Genomic DNA, 27,224 nt, shown 5'->3' with positions numbered 1-27,224 from the left:
CAACATTCTTCCTTAATTTCATCATCTCTTATTCAAGTTATCTAATTTTCCATTCCATATTTCTTCAATTCCATAATCTTCTCTTCAATTTCATCGTCTAGTATTAGTTTTTCTTCATTTCGTCATATTTATTTAAAGATCAACGGATTTTTGTGGTTAAATTTTGAGATTTGGTTGGAGATGTCAATCTAGGGCTAGAGAGTGAGATTTGTTTTATTAGCTGTTAATTCGAATAATTAACTGTAATTACAATAGTACCCCTCGGCACATACCGAATATTTCAGGTTTCGATGCCGTTTCGGTTTTCTCAAAAACTGAAATATTAGGTGGAATTCGAGATTTCATTCAGAATCACAAACACTGAAGAGGAGAGAGATTGTAGGAGGAGAGAGAACACTTTTAGTTTTTATTTGAAATACAAAAATATCAAAAGCCACGTTGAAAAGTCAAAATTGGAAGTGGATTACTACTTGGAAAATTACCCCATGATGTATTGAAAACACTATAGAGTTGACATAATTCGTTTACATTTATCATTATCAAAGATATGATCTCTCGATAAATATGTCAATTTTGCTATTGCCCGATGTGTGTCACCATCTCACCGGATTATAGATACGTGGATGGGCGGTTGAAAGAAACAGGGCCAACTGGCTTAAGACTTGGAAAGAAAGGGATGAAAAGGCCCAATTGGGTGTCTCTAAAGTCTAAACACGTAGTCCAGCAGTTATCCAGTAGTTGCATGAACTGTTGAGTTGGCTCGTAGAAAAGGTTGGCCTGGGTTGGGTGAAATGGTGAATCAGTGAATGCGCGTCACTCTCTTCTCGCACACGTGCGCACGTACACACAAAACCCTTAAAGAGTAAAACCCACGGCATTCACTGTAGTGGAAAAGATGAAGAGTAGTAGCAAGCCAATCGTCTTAACATATGCACAGAAATGCAAGGTACCGCTGCACACTCTCTTCTCCTCCATTCCTTTTTCACTAACTGAAATCAGTCTCGGTTTTCTTTTGTAGAACATATTGGTTTCTAATTGGCAAGGACAACTCCATACAATCAAAGCCGATGCTAAAGGAAGGTTTGAACAAAAACTTAATGTTTCTGTTTTACACAATATTGAACACATTCACTTATTCACTTTATTTTGTTGGTTTTTATATATATATATATATATAGCAAGGAGGATATTCACAGTTCAAAAGTTAAGTATTTTCTCAAGAGAGGGAAGCCGTATGTATGGGTACCAGAAAACGACTTTCATAATATGGTATTGTTTCATTTCCTATTACTCTTGTCAATTTTTTGCGCATAATTTCTACCCTAGACATTGATATTAGTACATTCTATATACATATTTTAATTACAGGTATGATAGTGTTATTTAGCTAAAATCTAGATATGTGATATCTAAGTCTTGGTCAATCGTTTCTGAGTTCACGATGGGAAGGTCTCCAGATATTAGTAAAATGTCTGTTATCTTCGGAGGTATTCTCACTCGCTGGCTACAAACACATCTAGAACAACGCTTTATCAAGAGAGCGATATATTTGCTTGTGTCCTCTGTTCTCAGTCTAACTAGTAAGTTATCTATACTGTTCACTGGATTTGGCATGGCAGCAGAAACAAAAGATCCTGTATTGCATATCTCGCTGTTACTCGCCGAACCATTCTCTATCAGTCTGCTATTGCATCATTCTTTATGGTGGTATGAGTTTCTTCTACCAGATGATGGAAGCCTCACTGTGGAAGGTGATTTTATCCTTCTAGGAAATTCTTCCTGCAATTATGAGATGCTTTTGTTTCATCAGCCATTCAATAACATTCCCAAGTTTTCTTACTTTTTGAGGTAGGTAGTAAACAGGGCAAAGGAAAACTAAAGTTGAAAACAAAACCAAATAGGTAAGACGTATATTAATTTGTCTACAGTAAGTTGCAATTTTACTAGGTCAATCGATCTAGTAAAAATTGTACAGACAGCCTCTTTGGGATTGATGAACTCTCAGGATAATCATACTATCTGTAATGGTTTATTAAAAAGTGCTTTAGAGGTTTTCCTTTCAATTTTTATTTTCATTAGTAAGTGCAGAAAGTAGCTGCAGATGTCATGTGGTCACTAAGAGGGGTACATGAGATAGGTAGTTAATTGGTTTCTGATGAGGTTTTATGTTTACTTGACTTTGACATATATTTCTTGTAGAACACCATTATTGATGAGCGTAGTTCATTTTCCGTGACTAATCCTTTTCCTGGTCCACTTGCAAGCCTTCTAAGATCCATTAAAAAGGTTAGTTCTACATTTTTTTCACTTCCAAATTCCTAAAGAGAATTTTCCCGTGTGTACAATTTTCAGCTACTAGCGATATGCTCATATGTTGCTAATGCGTCGACACATATATATAAGGATATTCCTATCAGTTTGACTTGCATGTTGCAGTTACCAACCAGGGTTGCTTTGACTGGTGACCTTGTGCCTCTAAAAGATGAAAAGGTAATTCCTTTGTCTCTCAAGATATTGAAATTCCTTTGCATTAAGTCATTCATTGTGTTGTTGTAGATAAAAACAGATATTGTTTGGTCATGTCAAATCATTAACCAAGATATTTACCGAGTGAGATGAATGTGAACTGTTACACCTCTAGCTAAAGTTGGGAATTGGGATGTTGAGATGAGTGGGATAATAATAGAAGTAATGCAGATCTAGTGACTGGAATTATAGAAGCAATGCAGTTCAAGTATTTATTTGGCCTTCCAAGTCCAAGTTGTAGAATTCACCTCCAATAAGAGCATAACCTTTTTAATATGGGTTAGATGATACTAGTGTATCTCTGTAATATAGATACTGGTGTGCCTTCTTACAGGTCGAGTATCTTGCAGAAAGTGTAAGAAAAACCATATTTTCAGAACAAAAGGCAATTAGCGAGGCCAGCTATTCTGTTTCTGGTGTATTAACCTCAAGCGTCAACTGTATGTCCCGTAGCGAAAATCTTCAGGATGTACTGGATGGAAGTGACCCTTATGTTGTTTACAAGTTTGACATCAGGTAAGCAACTTTCACTTATGCATTCTACCTGTCTTAGTTATACTGCGTTCAAAGCTAATACAGGTGGGGGATGGGGTGTGTGTAATTTATCTGTTAATTCCTTTAAATTATATGTGGAAGGACTGTAACTTGAATTTAAAATTGTAAATTCGAACGTGACTTTTGTGAATTATCGGAGTAGGTTGAAATTTGTTAGAATGACTCCATCCTACTTAAGAGATTCAGTTAAACTTGATTGTTTGAAAGTAACCTATCTCTTTGGTTTTGTTATTGCCTTTGTTTTTAATGATTTTTCAAGGTAATTAGGACACATCTCAAATCAGACAAACTAAGTCATCCCACCACTTAGATTTTTCACCCAGTTGATTGTCCAAATTTGTCTAGTTGTTTATGGTAGTTCTGTGTTACTTTTTTCAAAGTCGGGGACCACCCGTTCTAAAGGTGATGGTCCCGAGGATATACTCTGAGGGTAGCTGGAGGCACCTGATGCATGAGCATGGAACAATATTAGATAGTTCTAATTATATTATTAGTAGTCTTATTAAGTTAGAAGAGTTTCCCATTTGTTTTAGATCTAGGTTATTTAGTAAGGTTTCTATTTTGGTTTCTAAATAGAATTAGGAACAAGGTTTATTATATAAAGGTATCTAGGTCTTTATTGTTAGATGGTTATTATTGATTATTAATTCTTTGTGAATTGTTCTTTATGTTTGAAGGTTTAAACCCTAGATTTAGGTGTTTATTTTATTAAACTCAATTGATGTTCATCTATTGTTGAAGCATCCGCCAACAAGATACATCAAATTTGGTATCGGAGTCGATTGAAGGAAACACTGTTCACGAGTACTGTTTACTAGATGCTGTTAACCGAAAACTATTCACTGCGAAAAAAACAATTCTTCAATTTTCATGGAGTAACAACCATTATTGAAGCTTCCACCAACAAGATACATCACCTAGTTGAGACAGGTGAAAAATATTCCAGTTGTGTTCTCCTACTCTCCTACATTGGTTAGCTTTCGTTCAAGACTTGGGGTCTACTTAGTAGCACGGTCTTTTAAGGATTGCTCCCCAGCTCTCAGGTTAGAGCAGAACGAATTGTGATCTGGAAAGGTGCATAGCCGAAAGGGGTGGAGAATTGTGATATGAAAAGGTGCATAGCCGAAAGGGGTGAAGGTCTCACTCAAAATTTAGTCTCATTTGGTTGGGTTCCTTCCAAGACCTGTGGTGGTTATGTGCTGATTGGTATCTACTTTGTATCAAGGTATTATATGGAAAACCCCGCTGCTAATTCAAAGCCTTGCCTTTGCTAGCTTCTATTATTGACCTATGAGAAATCTCGACAAAAGGCCCTGATCCTGCCACCCATGCTTCGCAGGTAGGCCTCCTTGTTGGTTGCAAACAAGTAAGCAATCGACCCGAGAAGTGAGGGCTTCCTTTTGTATTATAATTGGCATTTCCAACAACACGGTACTTGACTTAGGAAACTGAATAAGAGAATCGAACTCATGCATACTTGTCAACACACAGAGTTCCCGACACTCTTTTCTGGAGCATGGCTGGAAATCTCGTTCTTTTCTTTCTTTTTCCATGATGATAGGAGTTAGCGAGCCTCAGTCTCGAGTTCGCTATTAGTAAGATCGTATTCTGCCTCAAGCTTGGGCATTTCTCAGCAGAAGAGCGCTATACGTTCCAACTCGATGCTACTTTAACACAAGGGCCGCATTAGCTCAGTCTCTCTATACCAATATGAACGAGTGAGTGAGATTTTTTTTTTTTGTGGGGTGGGGTTCGCAGCCTTGCATTTCGCAAGTGTCACAGCAGTGAGAGAGAATTGGAAAAAGACAATAAGCAAAGGACGGGTTTGAGCAGATGGAGGAATTGGGATGACAAGAGTTGAATTATGTTTTTGTGATTGAGATGAAAGAAAGCCGAGAAGAGAGAAAAGAGAATATACAGCCTTAATCAGTTTCGGCCTTCTCTTACAAATATACATAGATTTTGCCAACATAAAACGCCAACAACAAGAATGAGTTCTACGTTGCTCAAACCTCCATCAATGCACCACAGGATGACCTACAACACTGAAAGCCAAACAGTACTGTGATATATTCTCAAGCTTTTAACGCCTTTTATTATTTAATATTTGATCCTAACGAATGGATCTTGAAACATCTATCGAGCATCAAATTGCTTGTAAACAAGTATGCATCTTTTTGTTGTATCATAAGCGGGATGTAGAAATTCATCTTTTAAAGTTAGGAAAATGTGAAACAGCTAAACACAAGTACACAACACCACCACTAGCTGTTTGGTAGGTCATAGGTTGAATTTGTTAGATATGTTTTAAATTATCATGTCAAGCGCGATCCACCTGAAGGAAAACTTTCTAAATTATGTGTAAAAGAGAGAACAAAAGGTTCACCTGGTTGTCTCATTTCGTAAGAGTTCATTTTCTCGTTAAATAGGAATTAGGTTGTATGTAAGAGGCATTGACTGGAGGAATTCGTAAATGAAGTTGTTGGAGTGGGATAGAGGGGTTCTTCTTTTCTTCAAAATTTATGATTTGTATGGTAAAAAGGGAGAAATATTTATGCAGAGCATCCAACACATGGTTCCAGCCATGCTGACTCATAGGCATTAAAAGGCATCCCATACTCCTTTATTATTATTATTATTATTATTATTTTGCTTCACTTATTTGCCCTTTTTGTTCGTATAAATAAGGGCTGTATTTCAATAAACAGTGCGTTGATGTCACTGATAAAGACTTGAGATTAAAGGAAAGATATTTAGGGTTCTTCCTTATTTCCTAACCCACCCACCCACACACTTTTTTGGCCTTTTCTGTGTGAAAATACATTTACCGCTGAAGATTGTAAACATTAGATTGATAGGCACTTTCCTGTTCGCTTATCTATTGGGTAGATGTAATCTATTCTCCTTGACGTAAATTCCTCTTACATTACATGCCACATCATTGTTTTTTTTGTTTTTTGCTCAGGAACTTACATACATGATATATGTCTTATACAGATCATGCACATATGTTGATGGTATTGGAGTAGATCATGAAGTGGAAAGGGATGACATTGTAGCATCTAAGGCTGATCTACTATGTAAGTAACTCAATAGGAAAATATTTTATGTCTCACATATTTCTCGTAGAGAATGTATTACATTATTACTTTTGCAAATATTGAGATGTTCAATTATATTTAACATGCAGCTCCATGCTATGCAAAGTTAATTGATGGGTTCAATCAAAGTCAGCCAAGGCGCAGAGCGTTGATGCTTTTCTGTTTTGTATACATGAATGTGAATGCAAGGGTAAGCAACACAAACATTTCCATCAAGAGTTAGTACATTAGGCGTTTCATGTACATAAACTAGATCCAGTTACTTTAGAATGACATAAAGTGGACAGGTTTCATCTTTCTGTAATCATTAGTTGTCAAATTTGGGTCGCATGACTTATGTCGTCTCTTTTATCTGTTTGTGAAGGATGCACTGATGCTCTCTGTCGACCGAAAAGGATTTGATGTAATTGGCAAAGTTCCAAGTCTGACCACAAAAGATGAATTTGGTGAATATGAATGGAGGGAATACAGGTTCACATTCAAAGAAGAAGCAAATGACATGGAAACATTCTGCCGTCTTCTGGTTGAAATGGAAGAGGAGGCTTTGAAAAAAGTACAAATCTACAGTGGCATAGGGTGAAAACGTACGAAGTGCATAAACACCTGCAAAAATGTAATTTCTTTAGATTCCCAGGTCAATTTGATCATTTAGGTTATATGTTTTGGAGATTGACATTTGCTCCATCAATTCCTTGTACTTGGGACTACTTCAGGAAACTGTTATACATGACAGCTGAATTCTAGTCTTTCGAAGTAGATGCAACTTTAAGAGCTTGTCCTTGAGGCAGTTATTTTCGAGACCGGGTTGGGCTAAGATAAGTCATATTTGCACCACACAAATGTTTGCCATCTCATTTATCTATTGTGAATACTCATTTATCTGTGGGCGTGTTTGAAAATTAGAGTTAGGGACTAGTTTGGTTTTTTTAGCTTTTGAATGCTGAAATCTGAATGTGCCCTCTTCTACCTCGGAAAGCCTTTGAATGCAAAACTCTAAATATTATAAACATGTTTGTTTTTTTTTTATGTCAACTGAATCTCTGAATCAAAATAGAGGTTGTATGAATCAAACGGTAAAGGTGCAACTAAGTATTAAGAGGCTTAATTACAAAATAGAGTCGTTAACATCAATTTTTTGTTAAATGCACGTATTTGATAAAGACGTACTTCATAAAGGTGGTATGATAACTAAAGAACTCCACAAAGCCATAATGTTTTGCTCACTATTGCAAATTGTTGGACTTACTGTTAAATAGTTTAGTTTAAATCTAAAAGCTATCTGCATCAAAATGACAAAAAATGAAAAAGAATATCGTCCACTAAAGCTCTAAGCCTCAACTTTTGCAGCAGTGCTCTTCCCTTCGAAAGTGTTGATTGTCCCTTTGGCATTTCCTTCAACAATAACGCTCCTAACCTGCTGCTATTTGGCCAAGCTATCCTACTGTAAGAAAGTTGGGTTCCATAGCATTTTGTACCTTCACCATCTCGATCAGTTGCTGCTGGCACTCTCATCCCATTGTGGTCCCTAATAAATAAGCACATTTTCTCTGTTTCACAAAAATAGCAACAAAGTTTACTTTCATCCAACCAGGAGGTGGAGAGATCCACAATTCCTCAATGGTTGGAGATTTGGAGGTATATATAATAGTACCAATGGAGAGGTTTCCCGTATCAACAGATTCTGACATTGTCCAATTCCCATGAGCACTTGTGTGAATAGAGTGCATGTTGGATTTCACATTACTATTCCCCCCTGACAACGTGGACTTTTATTATTAAAGTAAGAAGTAAAGTACAACTATAGAGAATACAGTCTGGTGGAGCCCCTATAACTCTTTGCTTCAGTACCCATTGTGGTAATAGATGAACCTCTGTCACATTACATCTAGAGCTCTAACTGAACCTAACTTGTAGATTACACAACGTACATAAGATAAAGTGTAAAAACAGTAAAATAGAGTTAACTTCACTGTTGACACCAATATCTTCCTTATTAAGAATGTTGATTACTGTCTAGTTGTCTCCCCACACATGAACCTGATGAAGCTGTAATCTTTGTGTCACCAACATCGCCACCTCAGCTGCCACCAACTCGGCGTCTTGGGAATTTGTAACTTAAATCTTTCGATATGCTGCTCCTACTACAACACCATTGTGGTACAAATAAGTGGTTGCTACTGCGCCCTTGCCAGTAATCCTATCATAGCCTGCGTCAAATATTAGCTTAGGATGATAAGGATCAAAAGAGAGAGATGATGGAGCTTGAGTTTGAGGTTCCTGCAAGAGAGAAATGGTATCTGTGTGATGATTTTTTATAATCTAGAAACACAAATATTTTGTTGATGATCAAAGAACAATGAAAAATATTGGATCAAGAAGAAGAAGAGATCTAGAAGATGATGAGTTGAACCACATTCTTTAATCTGCCTACGTATCCTGTGAAGAGAAATCAAACTTAAAGCGTAGTTCAACTATTCTATTTATAAAAATAGATTAGGTTTCCCATAATTACTTGTGAATTAAGTAGTTAGTGTTTAACTAGGAAACAATATCTTGTTAAGTCTTATCTAGACTCTTCTAGAAGCTCATGTTTCCCAAGTCAATAAGTCTCCTTTATTGGCTTGAACAACAAGGAAACATGTTCAAGTTCGGATTGGGAGTTGGAGTTCCGAACTTTGTAGTTCCGGATTTGGTGTTCATAGTCAGGAGTTGGTTCTCTGAGCCTACTACTCCAACCAATTCCGCGCATTCTTTTCTTATTTTACTTTCGAACCTAGGAAGTGACTTAGTCAGGATTTGGACTTAAAGTGTGTTCGGTACTTCCTACCCACACCAAGACCATATCCGAGCCTTAAAAAGATGTTGCCACATATCACATATCTATTTGTTAAAATATGTACACACAAATGCCCCTATTTTTTCTTTGTGGGTTGTAACTCAAACCCTTGAGGAAAAAGGGTAAAATTGTAGGTGCACATCGCCATACGAAGCTGCATAAAAAATAGTGCAATGTGCCTCTCTTTTCATTTGTGAAATTTATCGACAAAATTTCGCATTACTTCAGTGTAAGGAATTGTAAATCCGGACCTGCCATAACCATGCCCCGAACCTTGCATATTAGGCTGAACTTTGTATATTAGGATCTTGGTGAAATCCGGACCTGCCATGCCTTGTGATGATCCGGACTTGGACAAGTTCCGAACGTGGAGTTCCTGCTGACTAGGTTTCGAATGTGGAGTTCCTTACTTGCTAGGAAGTGGAGTTTTGAACTTGGACTTTCCATAGAGGAAGTTGAGTTCCTTACTAGCTAGGAAGTGGAGTTCCGAACTTGAACTTCCTATAGAGAAAGTCGAGTTCCGAGCTTGGAGTTCCTGACTAGCTAGGAAGTGGAATTCCGAACATGGAAAAGTTCCGAACTAGAGAGGAAGTAGAGTTCCAAACTTGAACAAGTTTCGAACGTGGAGTTCCAAACTAGTTAGGAAGTGGAGTTCCGAGCTTGGACAAGTTCCAAACTAGAGAGGAAACTTAGACAAGTTTCGAACGTGGAGTTCATGACTAGCTAGGAAGTGGAGTTCCAAACTTGGACAAGTTCCGAATGTGGAGTTCCTAACTACCTAGGAAGTAGTGGAGTTCCAAACTTAGAGAAATTCCGAACGTGTATTTCCAAACTTGGAGTTCCTGACTAGGAAGTGGAGTTTCGGTCCTGCAATACTAGTTAGTTCCGAAGATCTAGCAACTCCTCTTGTAGTTCCACTTCCATTCCATATGTAGGGAGTGTGTTAATCTGGAAGTGAGCTCAAAGTATGTTATGGTACTTTTTACCCATACTTACACGTTATCCAATTGCTATACGGAAGTGTTGTCACGTGTCTACTCCATAGTTACATAAATAGTTTTGTCACGTGTCTACTTCCTATTTGCATAAATATGTATACACATATGCCCCTATTTTCTCTCCGATTGTCGCATATTCGACCATCGAGGGAAAATGACAAAAGTGTCGAATTATATTTTATACAAATTCGTACTGCGAATCTTAGAAAAACAAGGTTTTGTAGGAAAATAAGGTTTGCCCATATGTCAATTCCTGTAAATACCTTTAGTTTTGTTAAGAAATAAGACTTTGTAGGAGCGTAGGGTGTGCCCCTGTATTATTTCCTGTAAAATCCTTAAATGATCTGGTATCTAATGCATAAACCGACACTTATAAACATAAGGCATTAGAACTGCTCTTAGGAGGATAAAATCTAAGCTAAGTTTAACTTTCTCCATCACATGGGGAATAACACATGAGATCTTTCACTCATCATCCCAAGAAAGCATTCTAAAGGTTTTGATACAACTTTGGCCAACATATGGGATCTCTCACCCAACATCCAAAAAGTATCCTATCAGAAAATTATAAAAGAAACAATGCTCTGAAAAGAGAAATATAACTTTTATTGAAAATTAATTGGCATAGATCATGCCCTTAGTGTTGTGAAAGCAGATCCAAATCTGTGAAAATTTTGTCTCTTAGAAGCTAAGAGTAGTGTAACATTACTTGGAAACAATACATGTTAGCATCAGGATGCACCGCTAGAGGATCTTTCATCATCAACATCTAATCCCTTTCTAATTGAACCTCGTTGAATCTTTTGGTGAAATCCGGACCTGCCATGCCTTGTGATGATCCGGACTTGGACAAGTTACGAATGTGGAGAACTGTGGTGGTTTATAATCATATCCACTCATAACATGTCGTGAAAAAGGAGTTCCAATGTCTCCCTCGATTACTGACTGAATGACTGATTCATCCATCTTGGTTGGTTTCGAACCTCGCAGTTCCTCTAGTATTTGTGCCTTGAGCTGCGCAAGAGTAGTCGGTTCATGAGTTGGAGTTCTCTCATTGTTATACCTTAAACCTGGGTTCTCGCAGTTCTCATCTCGATGATAATGTGGTTTCGATTCCCAAGATCGAGTGGAAGAGTTTTCAAAACTGGATCGGGGAACTGAGAGATGCCGAGGCAATGAAGGTTCCCTTGGAACCGAAAGTCTTCTTCGTACTGAGGGTGACCTTGAGAGTTGTGGATTCCGGGCAAACACATTTAGACGTCCATCCCCAGTACCTCGAGAACTTGAATACCAAGAGAAGTCAGTTTCATGTGAACTCGAGTGTCGGGTTGGATCTAATTCCGGATTATAATCCAAATCTGGTTGGTCACTATGGTACCCAATGAAGAAAGGGATATAGGGCATAGGGACGTAACCCTCACCATGGTCAAGACTTGGTGGGCAGAACTCCCCCCCCCCCCCCCTCGAAGTTTCCATCAGTATACAACACCCTTGGAGGTGAACGACACTCTTTCGTGCGGTAGTAGTCTTGGAAAAAACGTAAACGAGCCTCCTATCGACCAAGTCCAGCCATCACAACATCCATGATGGCTTGGTTGGTTATGGAAAATTGGGGTATCATTGTTAGGCTCATCTTCTTCACGCCCATGTCCAAAACGGCGATCTCCTCTACGTCCAAATTGTCTTTGATCAGTAACATGTGGGTTATTGATCTCATTAATTCCCCTCATTACCTTGATTTGTGTTGGCTCGTGTAATAACCATGACTTTGAATCAAAGTGAAGAAAAGAAGATTTTTTTTTAAGAACAAAAAACCCAAGAAAAATTGGTGGGTAGCAGAACCTAGAACCAAAAAATTCGACCAAGAAATCAAATCAATTCTATATGGTTTCCCATAGATGGTGCTAATTGTATAATGATTTTTCCTAATCTAGAAACACAAGTATTTTATTGATGATCAAAGAATAATGAGAAATATTGGATCAAGAAGAAGAAGAGATCTAGAAGAGGATGAGTTGAACCACATTCTTAAATGGCTGCGTACATATCCTGTGAAGAGGAATCAAACTCAAAGCGCAGTTCAACTATTCTATTTATAAGAATAGATTAGGTTTCCCATAATTACTTGTGAATTAAGTAGTTAGTGTTTAACTAGGAAACAATCTCTTGTTAAGTCTTATCCAGACTCTTCTAGAAGATCATGTTTCCCAAGTCAATAAGTCTCCTTTATTGGCTTGAATAACAAGGAAAAATGTTCAGATTCAGATTGGGAGTTGGAGTTCCGAACTTTGTAATTCCGGATTTGGTGTTCATAGTCAGGAGTTAGTTCTCTGAGCCTACTACTCCAACCAGTTTCGAGCATCCAGTTCTCCCTGCCTACTACTCCAACCAGTTTCGAACCTCCAGTTCGCCGAGCCTCCAATTCTCCGAGCCTACTACTCCAACCAATTCCGAGCATTATTTTCTTATTTACTTTCGAACCTAGGAAGTGAGTTAGTCAGGATTTGGACTTAAAGTGTGTTATGGTACTTCCTACCCACACCAAGACCATATCCGAGCCTTAAGAAGATGTTGCCACATATCACATATCTATTTGTTAAAATATGTACACACAGTATCAGCACCATCTGAGTAGGAGATAGCCAAATGATCACACATAATGGACACATTTTTTTTTTGAAATAGGCTTGATAATGGAAACATTATGAAACATTGTTACCCTTGAAGGATCTCCTTTATATCAATTTTGAGTTTATTTCTCTGTGCCCAGATTTTTAGTAAGAGCAGCAGTGTGAATCTTCCTTTCTGCCTAAGGAAAAGATCCTTAAAAGCACAAAACCGAACAAAGTCATCTATACGTTCTCTAATGCCAGAATTTAATCCCTCCAATCCTAACCCAAGAGGTGAGATCTCCCTTCAAGTGTTTAGTTTGTAACAAATCGCTGATAGCTAGGCAAAGTAGGTAGTCATCCCACATAGAGCTTCCAAATGAAATTCTGACATTATGCAGAAATTTTAAGTTTCCATAACTTTTTAAGGGTCAATCTGCTGATGGAAGAAGTTTGAGCTTCCCTACCTTCCTTTGCAAGAATCTGATAGCAAGAACTTACTGTGAATTTGACTGTCTTTGTTCCATTCCAGCATAACGTGTCCTCCATGTCGCCAGGTCGAACATGAATGCTAGTAATAGCTGCAACTATTGGGGGTGGAAATAAGTGAGTGAATTTGCTTTCGTCCCAGACCCTAATACCCATATGAAAGAGATCATTAACCTTGAGAGTGTGATAAAATGCAACTTCTTGAAGGTAGTGTTTCAATATTATCGGAGTTTCATTATGAAGAATCCATGGATCCAGATAGACTCCAACAGTTTCACCATCTCCTATTCGCCAATAGCTCCCTTTTTGCATTAAACATCTACTCTTGCATATGCTCCTCCAATAATAAGAAGCATCTAAGCTTTGTTGATCCCAATTCCCATTTGGCCACCATTTGTTGTATGTTGCCCTGAAGATCTGCATAGTTAGTGTAATTGTGGTGTGTCCAGTGTAGCATTGGCTTTCTCTGTTCAAACTTTAATACTATAAGAACTTATAGCTTGAAGGGACATAAGGGCAAAATCCATGGCCGAATGTCCATGTAAAATGAGTTGCAAAACAAATTTTGTTAAGACTGAATGTAAGAAAGGAAGAGAATGCAAGAAAATATCAATACAAACCTAACAAATGTCCAAAAATAAAAACTAAATACCAGTAAGAGAGGAAGGGGTGAATACATTACCTCTTGCGAAGAAGATTGGACATGTCCTCACACTTCTTGTTAGCCCTCTTGTGGGTACCCAAGAATTTTTAAAGCTCGGTAATCCTCTTCTTGTAAGGAGTAAAACCAGCAGCTTCACTCATCACAATTCTCAAAAGCCGAACCCTCTTACTTGTTTTATGTAACAACTATTAGTAGATACGTAACATGGACACTACATATTCTTAGAAAAACACACGGACACTTGTGTCAGCTAACACGTTGTGCATACGATTTCAAACTAGGTTGTCTTCTATATCCTAAAAAACTAAGAACAAATTCTATTAACATAGTGAACTCCTATATTACATGGATATTTGAAAACTAATCCATAACTAAGAACAAATTCTATTAACATAGTGAACTCCTATATTACATGGACACGACATATTTGAAAACTAATCCATAACTAAGAACAAATTCTATTAACACAGTGAACTCCTATATTACATGGACACGACATATTTGAAAACTAATCCATGTCGGATACATATCATGGGGACACACAGACACTTATTGTATGTGATATACCTCAATTTTTTTTTATTTTTATATTTCACCGTGTTAGACACTTCGTATCTGTGACCATGTAGCTTAGGTGAACACTATGATATGTACTTTCGTAGTTATTTATTTGTAAGGTCTTGATCTCAAGAATCATTTGTGTAACTAAAGAATAGTAATATACTTCTTTTTAAGTAGTTGTGTCCTTCTGTCCTACTTCATTTAGGTCGTCGTGTCAGAAACTCTGTATCCCTATCAGACACTGGCACACATACCCATGTCAATGTGACTTACATTAATAATAAACGATACCAACAACAACGAAATCAAAACCACGCAATTAGAGAAAATAACTAAAAGGAAAACTAAAGCACTTCTAGCAGAAGAAGAAGATGAATATCATACATACCCCTATACGTAAATAAGGGTGTGCGGTTAAGTCCCACTTAATCAAAGTGTGTCCTTTGCACAATCTTATGATGAACAACTTGATTTGGGTTGTGAAGGAGCCATTTCATTTATACTTGCCTGCAACACGCGCGCGCGCGCGCACACACACACACACACACACACACACACACACACACACAGGGAATTAAATAAGTTACAGAGCTCTTAATCAAACAATGAGATTAATAGGGTTTCGGAAATCAATGCTAAACAACAAATTTTACTATGTGTACGTATTTTACCAAATCAATATGTGACGCGTGGCAACATGTTCTTACTGTTAGGATATGTTCTTAAGTGTGGGTAGGAAGTACCAGAACATGCTTCAAGTCGTCCAATAAGTCTTGACTAGCTCACTTCCTAGGTTCATAAGTGAAATAAGAAGAGGAGGTTCAGAACTGGTTGGAGTAGCAAGTTTGGAGAACTAACTCCTGACTAGGAACTCCAAATCCGGAACTACTAAGTCTAGAACTCCAACTCTCAATCCCAATCCGAACTTGAACATGTTTCCTTGTCATTCAAGTCAATAAAGAAGACTTATTGACTTGGGCAACATGAGCTTCTAGAAGAGTCTGGATAAGACTTAATAAGAGATTGTTTCCTAGTTAAACACTAATTGCTTAACTCACAAGTAATTATGAGAAACCTAATCTATTCTTATAAATGAAATAGTTGAACTACATTAGGAGAACGTGATTCAACTCATCATTTTTTAGATCTCATCTTCTTCTTGATTCAATACTTCTCATTGTTCTTTGATCAATGACAAGATATTTATATTCCTAGATTAAGAAAATCAATCACACACTTACCATTCGTTTCGGTTGCAGTAGCAGTTGTAAGGCAGCAAAATCCTAGCTTCATGAGCTTTTGGTGCATCTGTAGTATTGGAAAGGAGCTCCTCCATTATGAACCTTGTTTGATGTAGTCATTTTCTGTAATGGTCTCTCGTTTGATGTAGTCATTTTGTTTGTTTATAGGAACTACTTTGTAAATATATACTACCAGTACTCATACTTTTATGTTTTATAAAAAATTGATTTAGTCCATGTGCTATGTATATATTGTATTATGGACATGTTTCCTTGCTGTATTTTGTGTTAATTAATATGAATATAATTTTTTGCTTATATCATATTGGCCATATGTCTTTAATTTCAATTCAAATGCGTATTCTATGTTGTTGTCTTACCTGACCATGAATTATTTTGGTCATGTCACACCATTATTTAATGCCTAATATTTGTGTTGTTATATGATTTTTACTATATGTAATTCCCAGTGTCATGGCGAACCCTTGAAGAGGTGAGAGAGTGTATGTGATACACTACGATGGGTTTTGGCGGAAAATAATACCTGGTAGAGTGAAATATGCAGACTACAAAGGGGGTTACAAGTTTCATACTGAACTAAATGGGGATAAGTTGTGTTATATGGACCTCATTGTATATTTTCATGAGGTTTTAGGGGTTGATGTTGGTATTTATGCTGTCAAGTAGATTTCTGGAGGGAATATGCGTACAATTTGCAATGATATTGATGTCCTGAAAATGTGGGATACCATTAAGATTGAGAGGGATGGTAAATATCATATATTTATCTCTTTGCTTGTAATTCCCACATCTCCATCAATTCAATCCACTCCTATTTCAACTAACAAGCAATTAATACCTAGACAATCTCCAAGATTGAATCCATTAATTCACACCACCCCTGTTTCAACTAACAAACAATTAACACCTAAACAATCTCTAAGATTGAATCCATCAATTCAAACCACCCCTTATTTCACTTAGCACTCACCTTACACCTAGAAAATCTCCAAGATTAAATCCATCAAATCACACCACTCCCCTCTCAGTTGGTAGAAAATAGTGATGTTGGTGAAAGAGATGCTTGTGAGGAGTCTGAAAATTTCAAGTGTGATTGGAAATTGAAAGATCATGTGTATAGAAAGCTAGGTGATAAGAGCCCAAAACTGTAGTTTTAACCCTTTAACAATATTACTTTTAGACCAATTATGTGATTAATAAGTAACAGTTAATACTGTTATCGTGCTCTTGTATATTTCAGGCATTGGAGTCGAATATGTGAAGAAATGCGTCCCTTTTGCGAGATAAAGGAGCAAAGGTTGGTTGTTAAGAAGTTCTATGATTAAAGGCCAAAATTCAAGGAGAAAAAGCCTTTTTAAAGCCCGGTCAAAGCTGAAAAGTCAAAGTTAACGTGGGCAGAAATAGCGCACAAAAGTCAACAGAACTTCCGCAGGCCGTATCTTTGAACTTAGACCTCGGAACGAGCTTTATAATAGTCCAAGCCTTGACCCAATAAGAGGAGCAAAAGAGGATGAAAAGGATGTTAAAGTCATTTCCAACTGAAAACCCCTTTGTGGACTGAAGTAATGAGATTTTGGGCTCGATTTTTCAGGCCAAAACATGGCTCCAAAGCCCATGCACAAAATTGTTAGACCTAGCCTCTCCTATATAAAGAGGACTAAGGCTTAACTCCTAAGTTACTTAGTGATATAATTCAGTACTTAGTTTATAACTTAGTTTTTATTCCATTAATTAGTTAGTTATTCATAAACTTAGTTTTGAATTAATTTGAATACAGTTTGAATTCTTAGACTTTTTCAATTAGTTTAATAAAGCAATTATTTTTCTTTCAATAATGTTTTGTTCTTATTGTTTTTATTTTATAAATGATAGTTTGATGACTCAAGGCTAAACCTCCATTAGAGGGGTTTGAGGAAGCCTTGATGAAGACTTGATTGTGTTAGTATAGATATAGTTGTGATAATCTATTCCACTCTAGAAAGTAATTAGTTCACCATGAGAATGAGTTTAATTGCTTCACATGCTAATTATTAGTTGGTAGAGATTACCATGAATAATTAGGGATTAGAAATACCCAATCTTTACGCGAAAATATAAAGATTAGGATTACAACGAATTCTATGCTAGTTTATTAAGTCGAATCAAGGTGGAATCAAATTCCCCTAATTCCTTCTTATATTGTCATCTTAGTATTGAATTGCCATAGTTTGATTTATAACATTTTGATTAGTTAATTCACCATCTTAGTTAAATTTCAACTCCATTACTTTCATCGATTTTGTTAGAATTAATGAACTAGGAAATATTACGTTTAAACGAACTAGGAGTGGAACGAATTCTCTACTCTAAATATTGCATTGATAACGAGAGTAGAATTTTGATACATTAGAGTAAAAATACATTTAGTTTTACTTATTCTTGAATTTAATTAGTTAAGTCTAGCTAAAACTATACTTTTTATCTTTATCAAATGGCGTCGCTGCCATCTTAGTTTTGTTTAGATTCAATTCCTTTAGTAGTGTTAATCCTACCAAAATCCCATTAAACCCATCCACCCTTGTTTGGTTCTAACTGTGGTTGTTTGCTTCAAAAACGGATTTTTTCGCAAAAATACACTGAGCGTGCCCCGCGCCTCATTAGCCTATTTCTGAAGCTTGCCCCGTGCCAAAGTGCCTGTACATCGTACAAGACAAGAGCGCGCCTCGCGCCCTTGTTAGGCAAATTTGACGTGCGCCCTGCGCTAAAGTGCATGGACTTCGAGTCAAGCAAGAGCGCGACCCGCACCCTTTTTAGGCAAATTCCGAGCGCGCCCCACACCTTTTGCTGCATAAGCCCGATTTCACAGGTTAGTTCAAACTTTCATTTTTTTTTCAAGTTATTCAGTGTTGCTATCTGCTTGACTACATTGAAATCGCGTATACAAGATGCTATTCAAACGCGTAGCAAGGAGAGATTCGGGTACTCCTTCTTCCACTCCTCGCTTCTCCTGTTAGAGGATTTATTCTAGCATATAAGGGTTGTTTTGACTGTTGTCATGTTTCTTTAATATTGGACTTAGCCTTGCATGAGATTAAGGTAAGGTAAGGAAAAAACGACTAACGTAATCTATCGTGAATGTCAACACACACACCTATCTAGTATACCACACACTACACCTGAAATAATGGCTGAAGAAAGAGAGACTCCTCTCTCTGACTTTTACAAAACCCTGAATGATAGCCCTAAGTCTTGCATCATTCTTGCAGACCCAGTGGGGGATTTCCGAATCCCCCCGAATATATTTAATTTGTTACCAGTTTTTCATGGGTTAGACCATGAGAAGCCTTATCAGCATATGCATAGGATTGAACAAGTTTTTACCACATTCCATCATCCTATGGTAGGCATTGAGCAAATTAAACTGAGGGTGTTTCCTTTCACCCTAGCCGATAAGGCGATGTCTTGGTTAACTGCCCAAGCGCCTAATTCTGTGGACTCATGGGCCAAACTTATTCAATTGTTTATGGAACAGTTTTACCCACCACTAAAGACAGATGAAATGCTTTACATGATTCATTTTTTCCGCTAGAATCCTCATGAATCCTTTTCAGAGGCCTGGAATCGTTTCACTGATCTTCTTATAGATTGTCCACACCATAACCTTGCGAAAGACACATTAGTTCGTGCCTTTTTCAAGGGGCTTTTACACCATCACAAAGAGGTCCTTGATATAATGAATGGGTGTAGTTTCCTCAGTAAAGGAGCCTCAGAGGCTTATAGGTTTTTAGAAGAACAAACAAAGCGTAATAATAACGGGGGTAGTAACGATATTCCCCGCTCTGCTAGTTCTTCTTCAACAGTTAAGGCTACCAATATGTTTGAGGTTAAATCCGATCCTGAGCTTAAAACTCTAATTGAATCCCTCACTAAAAAGGTAGAAGCTATTTCTGTTCAACAAAAGCCTACCCTTGTTATAAATGCCAACTCTATTCCATGTAATTTATGTTTGAGTCCTGAGCATCCCGACTCTTATTGTCCTCTCGCCTATGAACAACAACCATCACAACCAGATAATGTTTGCTCCATCAATAGCTCTCCAATTCCTAACGCCCTATGGAGACAAAATCCCAACTTCAGTTGGAGAAATAATCAACAAGTTACACCTCCAGAGTATAATAATCAAAATGTTAGGCCAACAAACAATTACAACCAAGCTCCACCACGACAAGGACAAGGACAAGGACAAGGACAAGGACAAAGATAAGGTAATTATAATAATTATAACAATAAAAATTATAATGCCAATAGAGGTATCGTTCCGGTAAATAATAATTATCACAACCCACCCATTAATAATCAACGTGACATAGTTCCTGTCACACAACCTATAACAACCACTCCTCCACAACTGGATCGTTTCGACGCCTTTATGCAAACCCAACAACAGATTTTACAGTTCGTCCAACTTTCCTTACAGCAGTTAACACAAGAGAAAGTACAACCAAAAGGTGTGTTTCCAGGTCAAGCGATACCTAATCCTAAAACACCAAACACAGCCTTTGCGGTAAACGAATATACTAGTAATGAAAATGGAAACTGTATAGACCCAATTATGAAAAGGATGCCAGGTCAGCGGATGTCATATGGGAGTCAGAGTAATAGGATAGAGCAGGAGCATAGGAACCGAGTTAGGGAAAGGACCAGGTCAGCAGGACACCGAGTGGGATGCATCTTAGTAATATAAACTGGGAAGTATGCGATCCTAGCCGAGAAACCTTAGAGCGCGGACGTGTCAAGTGTACGGCAGGAAGGGGATCAGTCGGATGGGAGGACAGCTGGACGGCCAGGAAGTGAGAAGAAACCAGTATAAAAAGAAGGAGATGGGAAGGAAAAAGGGGAGGCTGCATAGTGAGAGAGAGAAAGGAGTGTTGAGATTCCATTATTTTAGAACCATTGAACTGTGAGTTTTGAGGTCAATACATTTGGTGCCGTCTGTGGGGAGAGAACAAAGGCAAGGTAGAGATGGCATCGAAGAAACAAGTAGGCAGACCGAAGAGAGTGGCAGTGTAGGAACCAACACCGGAGGCGGTGATTGATGAAAAAGGAGGCAGGAGAGAGGATCTGGAGATAGAGGAGACATGGCTTATGTGGGAAGAGATTGGGCGGCTAAGAGAGGAGAATGATGGGTTGAGAAGAGAAAGGGAAAGAGAAGAAGAAGATAGGAGTGGGGAGGCAAACGATAGCTCTGAGGAGGAAGAAGAGGAGCCGAACCTCGTGGAAAATCCAGTGGCCGGCTTGACAATCGAACAGGTGCAAGAGATGATAGACATGGACAGAGAAGTGAACCAGCAGAAGGGGAAAAGTCGAGGAGGAGCGGCCAGCCAAGTGGTGGCGGGGCTAAATCGCAACCCTTTGGCAGACGACATTTGGGCTTCGGAGGTCCCAAAGCGCTTTAGTTAGCCTCGATTCGAGAGGTACGATGGGAAAGGGGACCCAGTGGACCATATCCACCACTTCAGACAACAGATGCCGCTATGGCAGGAGTCGCTGTATGATGGATTGCGATGCATGATGTTCCCGACCAGTTTGAAAGGCGGGGTGTCGGATTGGTACTATCGGTTGTCGGCGGGGAGCATAAGGAATTTCCAAGAGTTGGAACAGGCCTTTGTGGACCATTTCATACACCAGAAGAAGCGTGCAGTGGACATCGAGGCTTTATTCAACGTGAGACAGAGGTCGGCCGAGACAGTAAGAGAGTATCTATGTCGGTTCAAGGCCGAGACATTGAAGGTCGAGAATTTGGATGAAAGGACTGCAGTTATCGCATTTGAGCGAGGGTTGCGTCCAGGGACGGGAGTGCACCAGTCGGTTGCGAAGAATGAGATTGCAACATTGCATGAACTATATCCGCGGGTAGAGAAATACATCAGGTATGAGGACACTATACCGAAGAGATCAGGGAAAGCTGTTTTGTCTTTGGAGAAAGATAGGGAGCAACGCAGGGAAGGGGCCTCGAAAAAGGAAAGCGGGGGGTATCGCGGTTACCCCTCGAGGGTTGAAAGAGTACGGGAAGGGATTCGACGGGAGAATAAAGAAAGGAAGCCATACAGGGAGACAGAGGTGACGCCATTGAATAGACCGTTGCGAGAAATATTGTTTTTGATTAAGAACTTGCAGGGGTATGAAGGACCGCGGAATACACCTATAGAGCTGCCGGATAAGCCTTTATGCGCATATCACCATATGCAAAACCATGAGACTGATGACTGTTACGCTTTGAAGTGGATGGTTCAGAGATTGGTGGAGAAGGGCCAAATGAAGGAGTTTGTGAGGGAGGCATAGAATGATAAGCGATTGCTGCGACAAGATCAGTTATTGGGGACTATACATGTGATCTTCAGTGGAGAGGTACTAAGTCATAATGCACACAAAGACAGGGTAAGAAGGACCGCGAGCATCCAACAGATTAATGATAGGACTGATATGCCACGACCAAAAGGGGGGTCAGCCGAGGACAAAGACACGATCACCTTCAGCAAGGCAGATTTACGGGCAGTGGACTCCCCCCATGAGGACTCGTTGGTTATCACGGTGACAATGAGCAATTACCTGGTGAAGAGAGTGTTAGTGGTTGGGGTAGTGCGGTGGATCTGTTGTTCAAAGGAGCTTTGGAAGAAATGGGAATGGATCCGAGGCAACTGAGGCCTCCGCGCACTAATTTATACGGGTTCAATGGAAGTATGACGGAGCCTTTAGGAAAGCTCTTGTTGCCAGTATCAACGGGACCGGTGACAGTATTCGCATGGTTCATGGTGGTAGATTCTGCCTCGCAATACAACGCTATATTAGGGAGGAGATGGATTCATGAGATGAAGGCCGTCCCATCTACGTACTATCAAGTGATACGGTTCCCTACTCCAACGGACACGTATGAAGTCCGCGGTGATCAGGTGACGACCAAGAACAGTCATAGGAGAACTGTGAAATGATTGGTACACGGAACAGAAGAGGAAAGTTCCTACCCAAGGAAAAGGCAGGCATAGCAATTACAGAGTGACTCCGTGGAGAGTAAGTTGAAACCTACGGAGGGTACAAAGACGTTGGACAAAATTGAAGTGGTGAATATAAGGGATGGGGAGGAAGAAAGGTTCACGTCAGTAGGGTCCTGTCTGCCGGATGACTGGAAGAGTAAGTTAATACAATTTTTGCCGGAGAATAGGGATGTGTTTGCTTGGAAAATTGAGGACGTTACGGGATTAGACCCATAATTTGTATGCCATAGGTTGCACATGAGAGAAGATGCCAAGCCGGTGATGCAGAGGATGCGGAGCATAAGACCAAAGTATGCAGAGGATATCCACGAGGAGGTATTGCGGTTGAAGGGAGTTGGCATAATACGGGAGACGGAGTTCATCGAGTGGCTGTCCAATATAGTCGCGGTACCTAAAAAGAATGGCAAGGTACGTATGTGCGTCGATTTCACGGATGTGAATAGAGAGTGCCTGAAAGACAGTTACCCCATGCCACGGGTAGATGAGTTGGTGGATAGGACCGCAGGGTACAAGGTATTCTTGTTCATGGACGCGTCTATGGGGTACAACCAGGTTGCGATGTATGGTCCGGATCAAGAGAAAACAACATTTTTGGTAGAAGGTGGCACGTATTGCTATACAAGGATGCCGTTCGGGTTGAAGAATGCTGGAGCCACGTTCCAAAGATTGGGGGAGAAGATGTTTGAGAGCAAGATTTGAAAAGGGATTGAGATATACATAGATGTTATGGTGGAGAAAAGCATGTCGGAGGAGGAGCATTTGGAGGGCTTACGAGAGACATTCAGCATACTGCGGAAGTATAATTTGAAGTTGAATCCAGAGAAGTGTACTTTTGGAGTGACCACGGGCAAGTTTTTGGGCTACATCGTGACTCATCGAGGAATAGAGGCCAACCCTGAGCAGATAAGAGCCTTGATATAAATGCCATCCCCATAAAATGTAAAAGAGGTGCAGCGGTTGGCAGGAAGGGTGGCGGCATTGAATAGGTTCATTTCCAAATCATCCGACAAATGCAGGCCGTTGTACTGAATGTTGAGGAGTACCCCAGATTTCTTATGGACCGCGGAGTGTGAAGAGGCATTTCAGGAGTTGAAGGGGTACTTGGGCAAGGCACCTTTATTATCCCGGCCAGAAAAGGGGGAGAAGTTGTACCTGTATTTGGGAGCCTCCGAGTACGCAGTAAGCTCGGTATTGGTCCGCCTCGTGGACAGGGTGGAGAAACCGGTGTATTTTCAAAGTAAAATATTACTGGACGCAGAGATGCGATATAGCAGGATTAAGAGGTATGCCCTGGCGCTAATTTTCTTGGCACTGAAGCTGAAGCCTTACTTCGAATCTCACTCCGTCATAGTGGTCACGAACCTACCCCTCAAACAGGCATTAAGGACTGAGAGTTCTGGGAGAATGTTGAAATGGGCAGTGATGCTTAGCGCTTATGAGATACAATATCAGGTAAGGACCGCGGAAAAGGCACAAGCAGTGGCAGAATTTCTAGCAGAGTTCCCCACTGAGGATCCCAATTGGGGAGAAGAGATGGTTATGGAACCAGAGAGAGATGTGGAGCCCAATATGCTGGACCCTTGGGATAAGAGAAATAGATGGAGGGTGTTTGCGGATGGGTCGGCCACTGATGAAAGCAGCGGCATAGGGGTGGTGTTGGTTACACCCGATAACTATAGACTAGAGCTAACTACAAAGTTGGGTTTCGCGGCGTCCAGCAATGAAGCGGAGTATGAGGTAGTGATAGCGGGATTGAGGATGGCCGAGGATCTGGGGGTCAAAGAACTGATAGTGTACTCAGATTCGAATCTCGTGGTTTGCCAAGTTAATGGTGGGTTCGCAGCTCGATGTTCGAGAATGGCAAAGTATTTGAAGGTAGTGTGCGAGAGGTCAAGTAAGTTCGAGAAGATTCAGTTTGTTCACCTGGGTCGCCGAGAGAATATGCATGCAGACGTGCTGGCATATGTGGCGGCCGCGATACCGGGGTCAGAGGAAAGAATGATACGGGTAGGAAGACTGGATAAGCCTAGTACAGAAGAGGTGGTAGAGGTGTATCAGATTACAGAGGAGGAAGAGTGTTGGATGGATCTCATTAAAGACTTCTTAGGGGGAAGGGAGGTGACAGACAAGAAAGAAAAAGAGAAGGTTGGAATAGACGTCCCAGAGGTACGTCCTAGTGGACGGTGAATTGTACCGAAAAAACTTCAACGGGCCCTTGTTAAAGTGTCTAGGGCCACGATCGGTGGCAGAGGTGTTAGGAGAATTGCACGAAGGTGACTGTGGGAGCCATTCGGCGGGGAAGACCACCGTGCACTAGCTGTTGACGCAGGGGTACTTCTGGCCCCATATGAAAAAGGATGCGGTGGATTTTGCCAAGAAGTGCGACAAGTGTCAGAGGTTCTCGCAAAGGATATTCGTACCCATAGAACCCCTGCATAATGTGTCGAGCCCATGGCCATTTGCCATGTGAGCTATGGATATTGTGGGACCGCTGCCCATGGCAACTGGCAAGAGGAGATACATGCTGGCAGCCACATACTACTTTACTAAATGGATTGAGGCCTTCCCTTTGTAGCAAGTGAAGGAAGCGCAAGTGATTAAGTTCCTATGGGAGAACATCATATGTCGGTTTGGGCTGCCATATGCTATCATCACAGATAATGGGACACAGTTCAATGGAGCTAAAGTGGCAGCATTTCTGCATGCCTACAAAGTGAAACAAGGATTCTCAGCCCCCTACAATCCAGAAGGCAATGGACAGGCATAATCATTCAACAAAACGATAATGAATAATCTGAAAAGGAAATTGGAGGATAAAAAGGGCGAGTGGGCCGATGAGCTAAACCATGTGCTCTGGGCTTACCGAACCACTCTGCGGACGACCACCCAGGAGACACCATTTGCCTTGGCAGACGGAGTGGAAGCCGTGATTCCTTCAGAGATGATCGTGGCTACAATGGGAACCAAGGCTGTGGAGGATGGATCGAATTGGCGCATATTAGCGGGGGACTTGAACCTGATAGAAGAGAAAAGGGACTCAGCTTGCATCCAACTGGAGGAACATCACAGAAGGTTACAGAGACAGTACAACAAAAGGGTCAGACCACGGCGTTTTAAGATAGGGGAGTTGGTGCTGCGTCGGGTGACCCTAAGTACAAAAGACGAGAAGGATGGGAAGCTGGGCCCTAATTGGGAGGGGTCGTACACCGTGGTAGAGTCGGGAGGGTCAGGAACTTACAAATTGCAGACCATGAAGGGTAAACAGGTAGAGAAGCCATGGAATGTTAGACTGTTAAAAAAGTTTTACAATTGAATGTAAGAAAATCCCGAGCAATGTAAGGAGGTCCAAAACAGAGGACGGCAGCTGTATGTAAATGTATAAAACCACAACACTTTTGTGAATGGAATTGCGTTTGTCACCTGCAATGTTTTAGGGAAAAGTACAAACCGTGTACCAGCGGAGAAAGAAGAGACACATGGGGCAATAGAGTGCCCCAACAGGTGTAAGAGCCTGAGCGAGCCGCAGAGTGGGATGAGCCCTCCGGGGATCAAAGATGTTAGAGACACGTGGGGCAATAGAGTGCTCCCAACAGGTGTAAGAGCCTGATGAGTCATGGAGTGGGATGAGCCCTCCGCGAATCAGAAATGTCGAGACACGTGGGGCAGCAAATTGCTCCCAATAGGGGTAAAAGCTTGGTGAGTCGTGGAATGGGATGAGCCCTCTGCGGAATAGAGATGTCAGAGACACGTGGGGCAATAGAGTGCTCCCAACAGGTGTAAGAGCCTGATGAGGCGTGGAGTGGGATGAGCCCTCCGCGGAATAGAGATATTAGAGACACGGGGGCAAAGAGAGTGTCCCCGGCCTATTTCAGACCATCTCAGGAGAAAAGGCAGCAGAGGGGTTGAGCCCTTCGCTGACGCTAGAGAGGAAGAGAGCTTGGAGAAGAATCGAAAAGGAAGCAGAGATCAAGATAAAGAGAAAAATGGTACATCAAACTAATAAAGAGCCTTAAATGATAAAGAGACAATAGTATAACATACAAAGTGCAAAATATCATGATAAAGGGGAAGTATGACCAATCACAAGGCCTGGAAAGCAAAAATGTCTTATTACAACACAAGGGTCATCAAATCATTTTGGCGATAGATTCATTAACAAGAAACACATCGGAGGGAGGTTGATCATGGGCGGCAATGACATCTTCGGAGATTTCTGCGGTGAGAGCCGCGACAGCTTCCAAGGGAGTACGTTCCTCCGACTCCAGCTGCGTAGAAAGGACCTCTTGAGCCGACAACACATCCCCGGTGGCCTCAGAGGTGTCGATTGCTGGATTGGCAGGCTTTTCCGAGAGAAGGCGACCTTCTTGGATGATATCCATTGCTTCTTGAAGTTTCCTGGCCACCCTCTTGTCGGCCAGAAGCTTGAAGCGGTCGCGGAGAGTATTCATGTCAGACAAGTTCTTTTGCGACTCCACGACACAGGCTTCCTGATGCTTCTGTTTGAGTGCCTCCAGGGCATCCCGATGTTGTTGGGCCATGGATTCCAAGTTGAGATGATGGTGCTGGAGAAGGGAATCCCGTTGCTGGCTTAG

At 40.3% G+C, this 27,224-nt stretch overlaps 4 protein-coding genes across 6 annotated transcripts; all 4 read left to right on the top strand.

The window, feature by feature from the left end:
• The first annotated feature begins 401 nt into the window (after nucleotides 1-401).
• LOC147504793 (uncharacterized) lies at nucleotides 402-7,022 on the top strand. Of its 3 annotated transcripts, none has more exons than XM_086557529.1 (10): nucleotides 755-946; nucleotides 1,019-1,080; nucleotides 1,179-1,269; nucleotides 1,623-1,751; nucleotides 2,200-2,286; nucleotides 2,437-2,490; nucleotides 2,861-3,042; nucleotides 6,079-6,161; nucleotides 6,272-6,372; nucleotides 6,547-7,022. In XM_086557529.1, the coding sequence occupies exons 1-10, from the start codon at nucleotides 896-898 to the stop codon at nucleotides 6,760-6,762; spliced, it is 1,056 nt and encodes a 351-aa protein (XP_086413655.1). In that variant the 5' UTR covers nucleotides 755-895; the 3' UTR covers nucleotides 6,763-7,022. The 3 variants fall into 3 exon arrangements, with proteins under 3 accessions (XP_086413656.1, XP_086413655.1, XP_086413654.1); XM_086557528.1 differs by having other exon boundaries at nucleotides 1,620-1,751; XM_086557530.1 differs by lacking the exon at nucleotides 1,623-1,751 and having other exon boundaries at nucleotides 402-946.
• Nucleotides 7,023-21,106: 14,084 nt separating this feature from the next.
• On the top strand, nucleotides 21,107-21,922 carry LOC147504792 (uncharacterized). Its single transcript, XM_086605363.1, has one exon. The coding sequence runs from the start codon at nucleotides 21,107-21,109 to the stop codon at nucleotides 21,920-21,922; it is 816 nt and encodes a 271-aa protein (XP_086461489.1).
• Nucleotides 21,923-23,661: 1,739 nt separating this feature from the next.
• Nucleotides 23,662-25,399, top strand: LOC147504791 (uncharacterized). The gene is made up of 2 exons (XM_086605362.1): nucleotides 23,662-24,798; nucleotides 25,208-25,399. The coding sequence occupies exons 1-2, from the start codon at nucleotides 23,662-23,664 to the stop codon at nucleotides 25,397-25,399; spliced, it is 1,329 nt and encodes a 442-aa protein (XP_086461488.1).
• Nucleotides 25,400-25,417: 18 nt separating this feature from the next.
• On the top strand, nucleotides 25,418-25,945 carry LOC147504790 (uncharacterized). Its single transcript, XM_086605361.1, has one exon. The coding sequence runs from the start codon at nucleotides 25,418-25,420 to the stop codon at nucleotides 25,943-25,945; it is 528 nt and encodes a 175-aa protein (XP_086461487.1).
• Nucleotides 25,946-27,224: the final 1,279 nt, after the last annotated feature.

Source organism: Coptis chinensis, chromosome 4 (genome assembly GCF_015680905.1).
Source record: "Coptis chinensis isolate HL-2020 chromosome 4, ASM1568090v1, whole genome shotgun sequence".
Lineage (NCBI taxonomy): Eukaryota > Viridiplantae > Streptophyta > Magnoliopsida > Ranunculales > Ranunculaceae > Coptis > Coptis chinensis.
The sequence above is the reverse complement of the archived record's forward strand: the minus strand, read 5'-3'. Positions and strand labels throughout refer to the sequence as shown.